Source organism: Nerophis lumbriciformis, linkage group LG21 (genome assembly GCF_033978685.3).
Source record: "Nerophis lumbriciformis linkage group LG21, RoL_Nlum_v2.1, whole genome shotgun sequence".
NCBI lineage: Eukaryota > Metazoa > Chordata > Actinopteri > Syngnathiformes > Syngnathidae > Nerophis > Nerophis lumbriciformis.
Genome location: NC_084568.2, coordinates 1857341 through 1870145, shown reverse-complemented (window position 1 = coordinate 1870145; position 12805 = coordinate 1857341). Strand labels below are relative to the sequence as shown.

The window sequence follows — 12805 nt, the reverse complement described above, 5'->3', positions numbered from 1 at the left end:
CACCAAGCTGCTAACTATCGCCAAAAGGCACCATTTAAGTTTTTTTCCCCATGGCATCCTGGATCAAGGCTTTCAGCAGCTTTTGGACGTTTGAGGTAGAAACGTAGGAAGCGCCATCATTATGAAAAGTAGTCGGCGAGTATTTTGGTCCCGTCCGTCCATCCCTCTTCTTCTTCTTCTTCTGGCCCACCAGGTGAATTAAGTGCTATTGGCGGAGTTACAATGCATACCGCCACCTACTGCACCGGAGGTGTAACTACAAGCAACATTCACAGACAGTCCCATTGCTTTTATGAGCGGTCGAGCAAGTCAAAAGCCGAAAAATCCATTTGTGGCGGACATAATTCTTTCGTGGCGGGCCGCCACAAATAAATGAATGTGTGGGAAACACTGGAACAACATTTCTCAACCAGCTGTTGCAAGGAATTGAGGGATTTCACCATCTACGCTCCGTAATATCATCAAAAAGTTCAGAGAATCTGGAGAAATCACTGTACGTAAGCGATGATATTACGGACCTTCGATCCCTGCATCAAAAAGCGACATCAGTGTGTAAAGGATATCACCACATGGGCTCAGGAACACTTCAGAAAACCACTGTCAGCAACCACAGTTGGTCGCTACATCTGTAAGTGCAAGTTAAAACTCTACTATGCAAAGCCAGAGCCATTTATCAACAACACCCAGAAACGCCGCCGGCTTCGCTGGGCCCGAGCTCATCCAAGATGGACTGATGCAAAGTGGAAAAGTGTTCTGTGGTCTGACGAGTCCACACTTCAAATTATTTTTTGGAAACTGTGGAAGTCGTATCCTCCGGACCAAAGAGGAAAAGAACCATCCGGATTGTTCTAGGCGCAATGTTCAAAAGCCAGCATCTGTGATGGTATGGAGGTGTATTAGTGGTTAAGGCAAGGGTAACTTACACATCTGTGAAGGCACCATTAATGCTGAAAGGTACATACAGGTTTTGGAGCAACATATGTTGCCATCCAAGCAACGTTATCATGGACGCCCCTGCTTATTTCAGCAAGACAATGCCAAGCCACATTCAGCACGTGTTACAACAGCGTGGCTTCGTAAAAAAAAAAGAGTGCGGGTACTTTAATGGCCCGCCTGCAGTCCAGACCTGTCTCCCATCGAAAATGTGTGGCGCATTATGAAGCCTAAAATACCACAACGGAGACCCCCGGACTGTTGAACAACTTAAGCTGTACATCAAGCAAGAATGGGAACGAATTCCACCTGAGCTTAAAAAAATGTGTCTCCTCAGTTCCCAAACGTTTACTGAGTGTTGTTAAAAGGAAAGGCCATGTAACACAGTGATAAAAATGCCCCTGTGACATTTTTTTTGCAATGTGTCGCTGCTATTAAATTCTAAGTTCATGATTATTTGCAAAAACAAAAGTTAAATATTTTGTCTTTGCAGTCTATTCAATTGAATATAAGTTGAAAAGAATTTGCACATCATTGTATTGACGCAAGTTGTACACAACGTGACAACTTCACTGCTTTTGGAGTTTATACTCAGACTACTGTGTAAGCATTTTTGCTCACTTAACAACCGTTCTCACGTGGTGTGTGTGTGTGTGTGTGTGTGTGTGTGTGTGTGTGTGTGTGTGTGTGTGTGTGTGTGTGTGTGTGTAGAATGTGCCAGTCGAGGCCGGGTGCTTGGGACCTTCCTAAGTGTGTGTGCGCTGACTGTTCTGTGCGGGCTGGTGGTGGTGGCCGTGTCCAGGCTGCTGCTCCAGAAAAGAGGCCGGTCACCAGAGGGCGCCACTCAGGATGGAGACTACCTCTGCACGGGCAAGGTAAGCGCACCGACACCAACAATGAACACAACCAGGGAAGGATATAACACCCCGATGGTTTCACCGTCTGCACGGTTGCGTCTTGTCAGCAGACGTCCAGATGTGTTTTACATTTCCCAACTTCGGCGAACGCGGCGGAGCGATGTGCGGCCTGCTGTGATTTACGGAACCGCGAAGACAAATGCAAGGGGGAGGGGGTGTGTTTTGTTTGGACTGTGACTGCTGTTTAAGGGGGGGGGGGCACACACAAACCACCAAAACCTTGCGCAATACTGGGAAAACACAACAGAAGTACAATGAAACCGGAAGTTAGCTATGGGGGGCCAAATGGGACAAAAATAAATGTGTCAATAATTATCATGTGTTATTAAATGTGCTGCTAATTTAATTTCATAATTTAATCATTTTACCATTTGATTAATTACTGATTTTTTTGGTTATTTATTACACATTTAAATTATTATTTAAAGATGTATTTATTTTTTGTGTGAATGCTCCAAAGCACATAATTCATCTATTTATTCTTCTTCTTCTACTCCAGATGTTGGCGCGTTCTACCTTCCGCATTTTTCATCCGATTCAAATCGTTCCAACTTCAAACTGTTCAGCCTTGACACATTTCAAAAATTCCCAGATTTCCCAGAATTGCAGGTTTTCCGGGACATTTTTCCCCTTTCAAAATGAATTGGCCATTTTTCATCCGATTCAGTCTGTTCCAACTTCAAAATATTCAACCTGTTCAATATTGTGTGCTCTCCAACAATTTTTTTTTTTTAATTCCCGGATTTCCAAGAATTCGCAATTTTCAGGGAAATTTTCCCCATTCAAAATGAATTGGCCATTTTTTAAACTTCCACAATTCGCACATTTTTCAACCGATTCAAACCATTCTATCATCAACATATTCCACTCATCCTGGAAATTCAAACTGTATTTTTTCCAAGTGAAAAAAAAATTCCAGGAATTCCCAGAATTCCCTTTTTTCAAACCGTTTTTTACCCTTTTTTCCAGCGACTACTCCTTCCACATTAAACCGTTCCACCGTCCAAACATTCCTCTTAATCAGGACAAAAAACGAAGTTGTTTTTTGAACTGGAAAAATTCCCGGTTTTCCAGAAATTCCTGGAATTCCTTACAAAATTCCCAGTTTTCAGGGACATTTTCCCCATTCAAAATGAATTGGCCAGTTCTGAAACTTCCACAATTCACACATTTTTCAACCGATTAAAACCATTCCACCGTCAACATATTCCACTCATCCTGGACATTCAAACTATAATTTTTCCAATTTCATAAAAAATCCATGAATTACCAGAATTCCCTTTTTTTTTTCAAACCCTTTTTTGAACCTTTTTTCTGGCAACTAGTCCTTCCACATTTTTAACCCACTTTAACCGTTCCACCATCCAAACATTCCTCTTAATCAGGACAAAAAACGAATTTGTTTTTTGAACTGGAAAAATTCCCGGTTTTACAGAAATTCCTGGAATTCCTTAATACCATTTCTCAATTAGAAATGTTACAACTTCAACACTGCTCGACCGATTTAAAAAAGTCCAACACCAACCATTTCAACTCATTCAGAACATTCAAGTTGTATAACATTTTCCGAAAAAATTCCCACTTTTCCCGAAATTCCCAAATTTCCATGAAATTCCCATTGAAACGCATGGTACATTTTTCAAAGTTCCACAATTATCACATTTTTCATCCGATTCAGTCTGTTCCAACTTCAAAATATTCAACCTGTTCAATATTGTGTGCTCTCCAACAATTTTTTGGGAAAAATTCCCAGATTTCCAAGAATTCCCAATTTTCAGGGACATTTTCCCCATTCAAAATGAATTGGCCATTTTTTAAACTTCCACAATTCGCACATTTTTCAACCAATTCAAACCGTTCTATCAAACATTCCACTCATCCTGGAAATTCCAACTATAATTTTTCCAAGTTCAAAAAAAATTCCAGGAATTCCCAGAATTCCCTTTTTTCAAACCGTTTTTTACCCTTTTTTCCGGCGACTACTCCTTCCACATTAAACCGTTCCACCGTCCAAACATTCTTCTTAATCAGGACCAAAAACGAAGTTGTTTTTTTAACTGGAAAAATTCCCGGTTTTCCAGAAATTCCTGGAATTCCTTAATACCATTTCTCAATTAAAAATGTTACAACTTCAACACTGCTCGACCGATTTAAAAAATTCCAATACCAACCATTTCAACTCATTCAGAACATTCAAGTTTTATAACATTTTCCGAAAAAATTCCCACTTTTCCCGAAATTCCCAAATTTCCATGAAATTCCCATTGAAACGCATGGTACATTTTTCAAAGTTCCACAATTCCCACATTTTTCATCCGATTCAGTCTGTTCCAACTTCAAAATATTCAACCTGTTCAATATTGTGTGCTCTCCAGCAATTTTTTTTTAATTCCCGGATTTCCAAGAATTCCCAGTTTTCAGGGACATTTTCCCCCATTCAAAATGAATTGGCCATTTTTTAAACTTCCACAATTTGCACATTTTTCAACCGATTCAAACCATTCTATCATCAACATATTCCACTCATCCTGGAAATTCAAACTATATTTTTTCCAAGTGAAAAAAAAATTCCAGGAATTCCCAGAATTCCCTTTTTTCAAACCGTTTTTTACCGGCGACTACTCCTTCCACATTAAACCGTTCCACCGTCCAAACATTCCTCTTAATCAGGACAAAAAACAAAGTTGTTTTTTGAACTGGAAAAATTCCCGGTTTTCCAGAAATTCCTTACAAAATTCCCAGTTTTCAGGGACATTTTCCCCATTCAAAATGAATTGGCCATTTCTGAAACTTCCACAATTCACACATTTTTCAACCGATTCAAACCATTCCACCGTCAACATATTCCACTCATCCTGGACATTCAAACTATAATTTTTCCAATTTCATAAAAATCCCATGAATTACCAGAATTCCCTTTTTTTTTTTCAAACCCTTTTTTGAACCTTTTTTCTGGCAACTAGTCCTTCCACATTTTTAACCCATTTTAACCGTTCCACCATCCAAACATTCCTCTTAATCAGGACAAAAAACAAAGTTGTTTTTTGAACTGGAAAAATTCCCGGTTTTCCAGAAATTCCTGGAATTCCTTAATACCATTTCTCAATTAAAAATGTTACAACTTCAACACTGCTCGACCGATTTGAAAAATTCCAACACCAACCATTTCAACTCATTCAGAACATTCGAGTTTTATAACATTTTCCGAAAAAATTCCCACTTTTCCCGAAATACCCAAATTTCCATGAAATTCCCATTGAAACGCATGGTACATTTTTCAAAGTTCCACAATTCCCACATTTTTCATCCGATTCAGTGTGTTCCAACTTCAAAATATTCAACCTGTTCAATATTGTGTGCTCTCCAGCAATTTTTTTTTAATTCCCGGATTTCCAAGAATTCCCAGTTTTCAGGGACATTTTCCCTCATTCAAAATGAATTGGCCATTTTTTAAACTTCCACAATTCGCACATTTTTCAACCGATTCAAACCATTCTATCATCAACATATTCCACTCATCCTGGAAATTCAAACTATAATTTTTCCAAGTTCAAAAAAAATTCCAGGAATTCCCCTTTTTTTCAAACTCTTTTTGGACTCTTTTTTCCGGCGACTACTCTTTCCACATTTTTAAACCGTTTCACCGTCCAAAGATTCCTCTTAATCAGGACAAAAAACAAAGTTGTTTTTTGAACTGGAAAGATTCCCGGGTTTCCCAAAATTCCTGGAATTCCTTAATACCATTTCTCAATTAAAAATGTTGCTATTTCAACATTTCTCGACCGATTTGAAAATTCTAACACCAACCATTTCAGCTCATTAAGAACATTTAAGTCTTATGACATTTCCCCAAAAAATCCCGCTTTTCCATGAAATTCCCATTGAAACGCATGGTACATTTTTCAAAGTTCCACAATTCCCCCATTTTTCATCTGATTCAGTCTGTTCTAACTTAAAAATATTCAGCCTGTTCAAAATTGTGTGTTCTCCTTCAACAATTTACAAAAAAAAAAAACCCCGGATTTCCAAAAATTCCCAGTTTTCAGGGACATTTTCCCCATTCAAAATGAATTGGCCATTTCTGAAACTTCCACAATTCACACATTTTTCAACCGATTCAAACCGTTCTATCAAACATATTCCACTCATCCTGGAAATTCAAACTATAATTTTTCCAAGTTAAAAGAAAATTCCAGGAATTCACAGAATTCCCTTTTTTCAAACCATTTTTTACCCTTTTTTCCGGCGACTAGTCCTTCCACATTTGTAACCCACTTTAACCGTTCCACCATCCAAACATTCCTCTTAATCAGGACAAAAAACAAAGTTGTTTTTTGAACTGGAAAAATTCCCAGTTTTCCAGAAATTCCTGGAATTCCTTAATACCATTTCTCAATTAAAAATGTTACTACTTCAACACTGCTCGACCGATTTAAAAAATTCCAATACCAACCATTTCAACTCATTCAGAACATTCAAGTTTTATAACATTTTCCGAAAAAAATCCCACTTTTCCCGAAATTCCCAAATTTCCATGAAATTCCCATTGAAACGCATGGTACGTTTTTCAAAGTTCCACAATTCCCGCATTTTTCATCCGATTCAATCTGTTCCAACTTCAAAATATTCAGCTTGTTCAAAATGGTGTGCTCTCCAACAATTAAAAAAAGAATCCCGGATTTCCAAAAATTCCCAGTTTTCAGGGACATTTTCCCCATTCACAATGAATTTAAACTTCCACAATTCGCACATATTTCAACCGATTCAAACCATTCCACCGTCAACATATTCCACTCATCCTGGAAATTTTAACTATAATTTTTCCAATTCCAAAAAAATTCCAGGAATTCCCAGAATTCCTTTTTTTTCAAACCCTTTTATGACCCTTTTTTCTGGCGACTACTCCTTCCACATTTTTAAACCATTTCACCGTCCAAACATTCCTCATAATCAGGACAAAAACAAAGTTGTTTTTTGAACTGGAAAAATTCCCGGTTTTCCAGAAATTCCTGGAATTCCTTAATACCATTTCTCAATTCAAAATGTTACTACTTCAACACTGCTCGACCGATTTAAAAAAATTCCAACACAAACCATTTCAACTCATTCAGAACATTCAAGTTTTATAACATTTTCCGAAAAAATTCCCACTTTTCCCGAAATTCCCAAATTTCCATGAAATTCCTATTGAAATGCATGGTACATTTTTCAAAGTTCCACAATTCTCACATTTTTCATCCGATTCAGTCTGTTCCAACTTCAAAATATTCAGCCTGTTTAAAATTGTGTGCTCTCCTTCAACAATTTAAAAAAAAATCCCAGATTTCCAAAAATTTCCAGTTTTCAGGGACATTTTCCCCATTCACAATGAATTGGCCATTTTTTAAACTTCCACAATTCGCACAGTTTTCAACCGATTCAAACCATTCTACTGTCAACATATTCCACTCATCCTGGAAATTTTAACTATAATTTTTCCAATTCCAAAAAAATTCCAGGAATTCCCAGAATTCCTTTTTTTTCCAAACCCTTTTTTGACCCTTTTTTCTGGTGACTACTCCTTCCACATTTTTAAACCGTTTCACCGTCCAAACATTCCTCTTGATCAGGATAAAAAAAAAAGATGTTTTTTGAACTGGAAAAATTCCCGGTTTTCCCGAAATCCCTGGAATTCCTTAATACCATTTCTCAATTAAAAATGTTGCTACTTCAACATTGCTTGACCAATTTGAAAAATTCCAACACCAACCATTTCAACTCATTCAGAACATTCAAGATTTATAACATTTTCCCAAAAAATTCCCACTTTTCCCGAAATTCCCAAATTTCCATTAAATTCCCATTAAAACACATGGTACGTTTTTCAAAGTTCCACAATTCCCGCATTTTTCATCCGATTCAATCTGTTCCAACTTCAAAATATTCAGCCTGTTCAAAATGGTGTGCTCTCCAACAATTAAAAAAAGAATCCCGGATTTCCAAAAATTCCCAGTTTTCAGGGACATTTTCCCCATTCACAATGAATTGGCCCTTTTTTAAACTTCTACAATTCGCACATTTTTCAACCGATTCAAACCGTTCTATCAAACATATTCCACTCATCCTGGAAATTCAAACTATAATTTTTCCAAGTTCAAAAAAAATTCCAGAAATTCCCAGAATTCCCTTTTTTCAAACCGTTTTTTACCCTTTTTTCCGGCGACTACTCCTTCCACATTAAACCGTTCCACCGTCCAAACATTCCTCTTAATCAGGACAAAAAACAAAGTTGTTTTTTGAACTGGAAAAATTCCCGGTTTTCCAGAAATTCCTGGAATTCCTTAATACCATTTCTCAATTAAAAATGTTACAACTTCAACACTGCTCGACCGATTTAAAAATTTCCAACACCAACCATTTCAACTCATTCAGAACATTCAAGTTTTACAACATTTTCTGAAAAAATTCCCACTTTTCCCGAAATTCCCAAATTTCCATGAAATTCCCATTGAAACGCATGGTACATTTTTCAAAGTTCCACAATTCTCACATTTTTCATCCGATTCAGTCTGTTCCAACTTCAAAATATTCAACCTGTTCAATATTGTGTGCTCTCCAGCAATTTTTTTTTTAATTCCCAGATTTCCAAGAATTCCCAATTTTCAGGGAAATGTTCCCCATTCAAAATGAATTGGCCATTTTTTAAACTTCCACAATTCGCACATTTTTCAACCGATTCAAACCGTTCTATCAAACATATTCCACTCATCCTGGAAATGTAAACTATAATTTTTCCAAGTTCAAAAAAAATTCCAGGAATTCCCAGAATTCCCTTTTTTCAAACCGTTTTTTACCCTTTTTTCCGGCGACTACTCCTTCCACATTAAACCGTTCCACCGTCCAAACATTCCTCTTAATCAGGACAAAAAACAAAGTTGTTTTTTGAACTGGAAAAATTCCCGGTTTTCCAGAAATTCCTGGAATTCCTTAATACCATTTCTCAATTAAAAATGTTACAACTTCAACACTGCTCGACCGATTTAAAAATTTCCAACACCAACCATTTCAACTCATTCAGAACATTCAAGTTTTACAACATTTTCTGAAAAAATTCCCACTTTTCCCGAAATTCCCAAATTTCCATGAAATTCCCATTGAAACGCATGGTACATTTTTCAAAGTTCCACAATTCTCACATTTTTCATCCGATTCAGTCTGTTCCAACTTCAAAATATTCAGCCTGTTTAAAATTGTGTGGTCTCCTTCAACAATTTAAAAAAAAATCCCAGATTTCCAAAAATTCCCAGTTTTCAGGACATTTTCCCCATTCACAATGAATTGGCCATTTTTTAAACTTCCACAATTCGCACAGTTTTCAACCGATTCAAACCATTCTACTGTCAACATATTCCACTCATCCTGGAAATTTTAACTATAATTTTTCCAATTCCAAAAAAATTCCAGGAATTCCCAGAATTCCTTTTTTTTCCAAACCCTTTTTTGACCCTTTTTTCTGGTGACTACTCCTTCCACATTTTTAAACCGTTTCACCGTCCAAACATTCCTCTTGATCAGGATAAAAAAAAAAGATGTTTTTTGAACTGGAAAAATTCCCGGTTTTGCCGAAATCCCTGGAATTCCTTAATACCATTTCTCAATTAAAAATGTTGCTACTTCAACATTGCTCGACCAATTTGAAAAATTCCAACACCAACCATTTCAACTCATTCAGAACATTCAAGATTTATAACATTTTCCCAAAAAATTCCCACTTTTCCCGAAATTCCCAAATTTCCATTAAATTCCCATTGAAACGCATGGTACGTTTTTCAAAGTTCCACAATTCCCGCATTTTTCATCCGATTCAATCTGTTCCAACTTCAAAATATTCAGCCTGTTCAAAATGGTGTGCTCTCCAACAATTAAAAAAAGAATCCCGGATTTCCAAAAATTCCCAGTTTTCAGGGACATTTTCCCCATTCACAATGAATTTAAACTTCCACAATTCGCACATATTTCGACCGATTCAAACCATTCCACCATCAACATATTCCACTCATGTTGGAAATTTTAACTATAATTTTTCCAATTCCCAAAAAGTTCCAGGAATTCCCAGAATTCCTTTTTTTTCTCCAAACCCTTTTTTGACCCTTTTTTCTGGTGACTACTCCTTCCACATTTTTAAACCGTTTCACCGTCCAAACATTCCTCATAATCAGGACAAAAAACAAAGTTGTTTTTTGAACTGGAAAAATTCCCGGTTTTCCAGAAATTCCTGGAATTCCTTAATACCATTTCTCAATTAAAAATGTTACTACTTCAACACTGCTCGACCGATTTTAAAAAATTCCAACACAAACCATTTCAACTCATTCAGAACATTCAAGTTTTATAACATTTTCCGAAAAAATTCCCACTTTTCCCGAAATTCCCAAATTTCCATGAAATTCCCATTGAAATGCATGGTACATTTTTCAAAGTTCCACAATTCTCACATTTTTCATCCGATTCAGTCTGTTCCAACTTCAAAATATTCAGCCTGTTTAAAATTGTGTGCTCTCCTTCAACAATTTAAAAAAAAATCCCAGATTTCCAAAAATTCCCAGTTTTCAGAGACATTTTCCCCATTCACAATGAATTGGCCATTTTTTAAACTTCCACAATTCGCACATTTTTCAACCGATTCAAACCATTCTACTGTCATCAACATATTCCACTCATCCTGGAAATTTTAACTATAATTTTTCCAATTCCAAAAAAATTCCAGGAATTCCCAGAATTCCTTTTTTTTCCAAACCCTTTTTTGACCCTTTTTTCTGGTGACTACTCCTTCCACATTTTTAAACCGTTTCACCGTCCAAACATTCCTCTTGATCAGGACAAAAAAAAGTTGTTTTTTGAACTGATAAAATTCCCGGTTTTCCCGAAATCCCTTAATACCATTTCTCAATTAAAAATGTTGCTACTTCAACATTGCTCGACCAATTTGAAAAATTCCAACACCAACCATTTCAACTCATTCAGAACATTCAAGATTTATAACATTTTCCCAAAAAATTCCCACTTTTCCCGAAATTCCCAAATTTCCATTAAATTCCCATTGAAACGCATGGTACGTTTTTCAAAGTTCCACAATTCCCGCATTTTTCATCCGACTCAATCTGTTCCAACTTCAAAATATTCAGCCTGTTCAAAATGGTGTGCTCTCCAACAATTAAAAAAAGAATCCCGGATATCCAAAAATTCCCAGTTTTCAGGGACATTCTCCCCATTCACAATGAATTTAAACTTCCACAATTCGCACATATTTCAACCGATTCAAACCATTCCACCGTCAACATATTCCACTCATCCTGAAAATTTTAGCTATAATTTTTCCAATTCCAAAAAAATTCTAGGAATTCCCAGAATTCCTTTTTTTTCAAACCCTTTTTTGACCCTTTTTTCTGGCGACTACTCCTTCCACATTTTTAAACCGTTTCACCGTCCAAACATTCCTCATAATCAGGACAAAAAACAAAGTTGTTTTTTGAACTGGAAAAATTCCCGGTTTTCCCGAAATCCCTGGAATTCCTTAATACCATTTCTCAATTAAAAATGTTGCTACTTCAACATTGCTCGACCAATTTGAAAAATTCCAACACCAACCATTTCAACTCATTCAGAACATTCAAGATTTATAACATTTTCCCAAAAAATTCCCACTTTTCCCGAAATTCCCAAATTTCCATTAAATTCCCATTGAAACGCATGGTACGTTTTTCAAAGTTCCACAATTGCCGCATTTTTCATCCGATTCAATCTGTTCCAACTTCAAAATATTCAGCCTGTTCAAAATGGTGTGCTCTCCAACAATTAAAAAAAGAATCCCGGATTTCCAAAAATTCCCAGTTTTCAGGGACATTTTCCCCATTCACAATGAATTTAAACTTCCACAATTCGCACATATTTCAACCGATTCAAACCATTCCACCGTCAACATATTCCACTCATCCTGGAAATTTTAACTATAATTTTTCCAATTCCAAAAAAATTCCAGGAATTCCCAGAATTCCTTTTTTTTTCAAACCCTTTTTTGACCCTTTTTTCTGGCGACTACTCCTTCCACATTTTTAAACCGTTTCACCGTCCAAACATTCCTCATAATCAGGACAAAAAACAAAGTTGTTTTTTGAACAGGAAAAATTCCCGGTTTTCCAGAAATTCCTGGAATTCCTTAATACCATTTCTCAATTAAAAATGTTACAACTTCAACACTGCTCGACCGATTTTAAAAATTCCAACACCAACCATTTCAACTCATTCAGAACATTCAAGTTTTATAACATTTTCCGAAAAAATTCCCACTTTTCCCGAAATTCCCAAATTTCCATGAAATTCCCATTGAAACGCATGGTACATTTTTCAAAGTTCCACAATTCCCACATTTTTCATCCGATTCAGTCTGTTCCAACTTCAAAATATTCAACCTGTTCAATATTGTGTGCTCTCCAACAATTTTTTTGGAAAAATTCCCAGATTTCCAAGAATTCCCAATTTTCAGGGACATTTTCCCCATTCAAAATTAATTGGCCATTTTTTAAACTTCCACAATTCGCACATTTTTCAACCGATTCAAACCGTTCTATCAAACATATTCCACTCATCCTGGAAATTCAAACTATAATTTTTCCAAGTTCAAAAAAAATTCCAGGAATTCACAGAATTGCCTTTTTTCAAACCATTTTTTACCCTTTTTTCCGGCGACTACTCCTTCCACATTAAACCGTTCCACCGTCCAAACATTCTTCTTAATCAGGACAAAAAACGAAGTTGTTTTTTGAACTGGAAAAATTCCCGGTTTTCCAGAAATTCCTGGAATTCCTTAATTCCATTTCTCAATTAAATATGTTACTACTTCAACACTGCTCGACCGATTTAAAAAATTCCAACACAAACCATTTCAACTCATTCAGAACATTCAAGTTTTATAACAT

General features: G+C 36.4%; 1 protein-coding gene and 1 long non-coding RNA gene across 3 annotated transcripts in view; one reads left to right on the top strand and one right to left on the bottom strand.

Moving 5' to 3' along the window:
- Nucleotides 1–12805, top strand: part of itgb8 (integrin, beta 8) — a 174166-nt gene that overhangs the window by 155276 nt on the left and 6085 nt on the right. For both annotated transcript variants that reach the window (XM_061983222.2, XM_061983221.2), the window contains exon 15: nucleotides 1645–1808. In XM_061983222.2, the coding sequence (XP_061839206.1) occupies nucleotides 1645–1808 (164 nt within the window). The remainder of the gene's footprint in view (nucleotides 1–1644; nucleotides 1809–12805) is intronic.
- Nucleotides 1–12805, bottom strand: part of LOC140679671 (uncharacterized) — a 66446-nt gene that overhangs the window by 48344 nt on the left and 5297 nt on the right. The window lies entirely within an intron of this gene.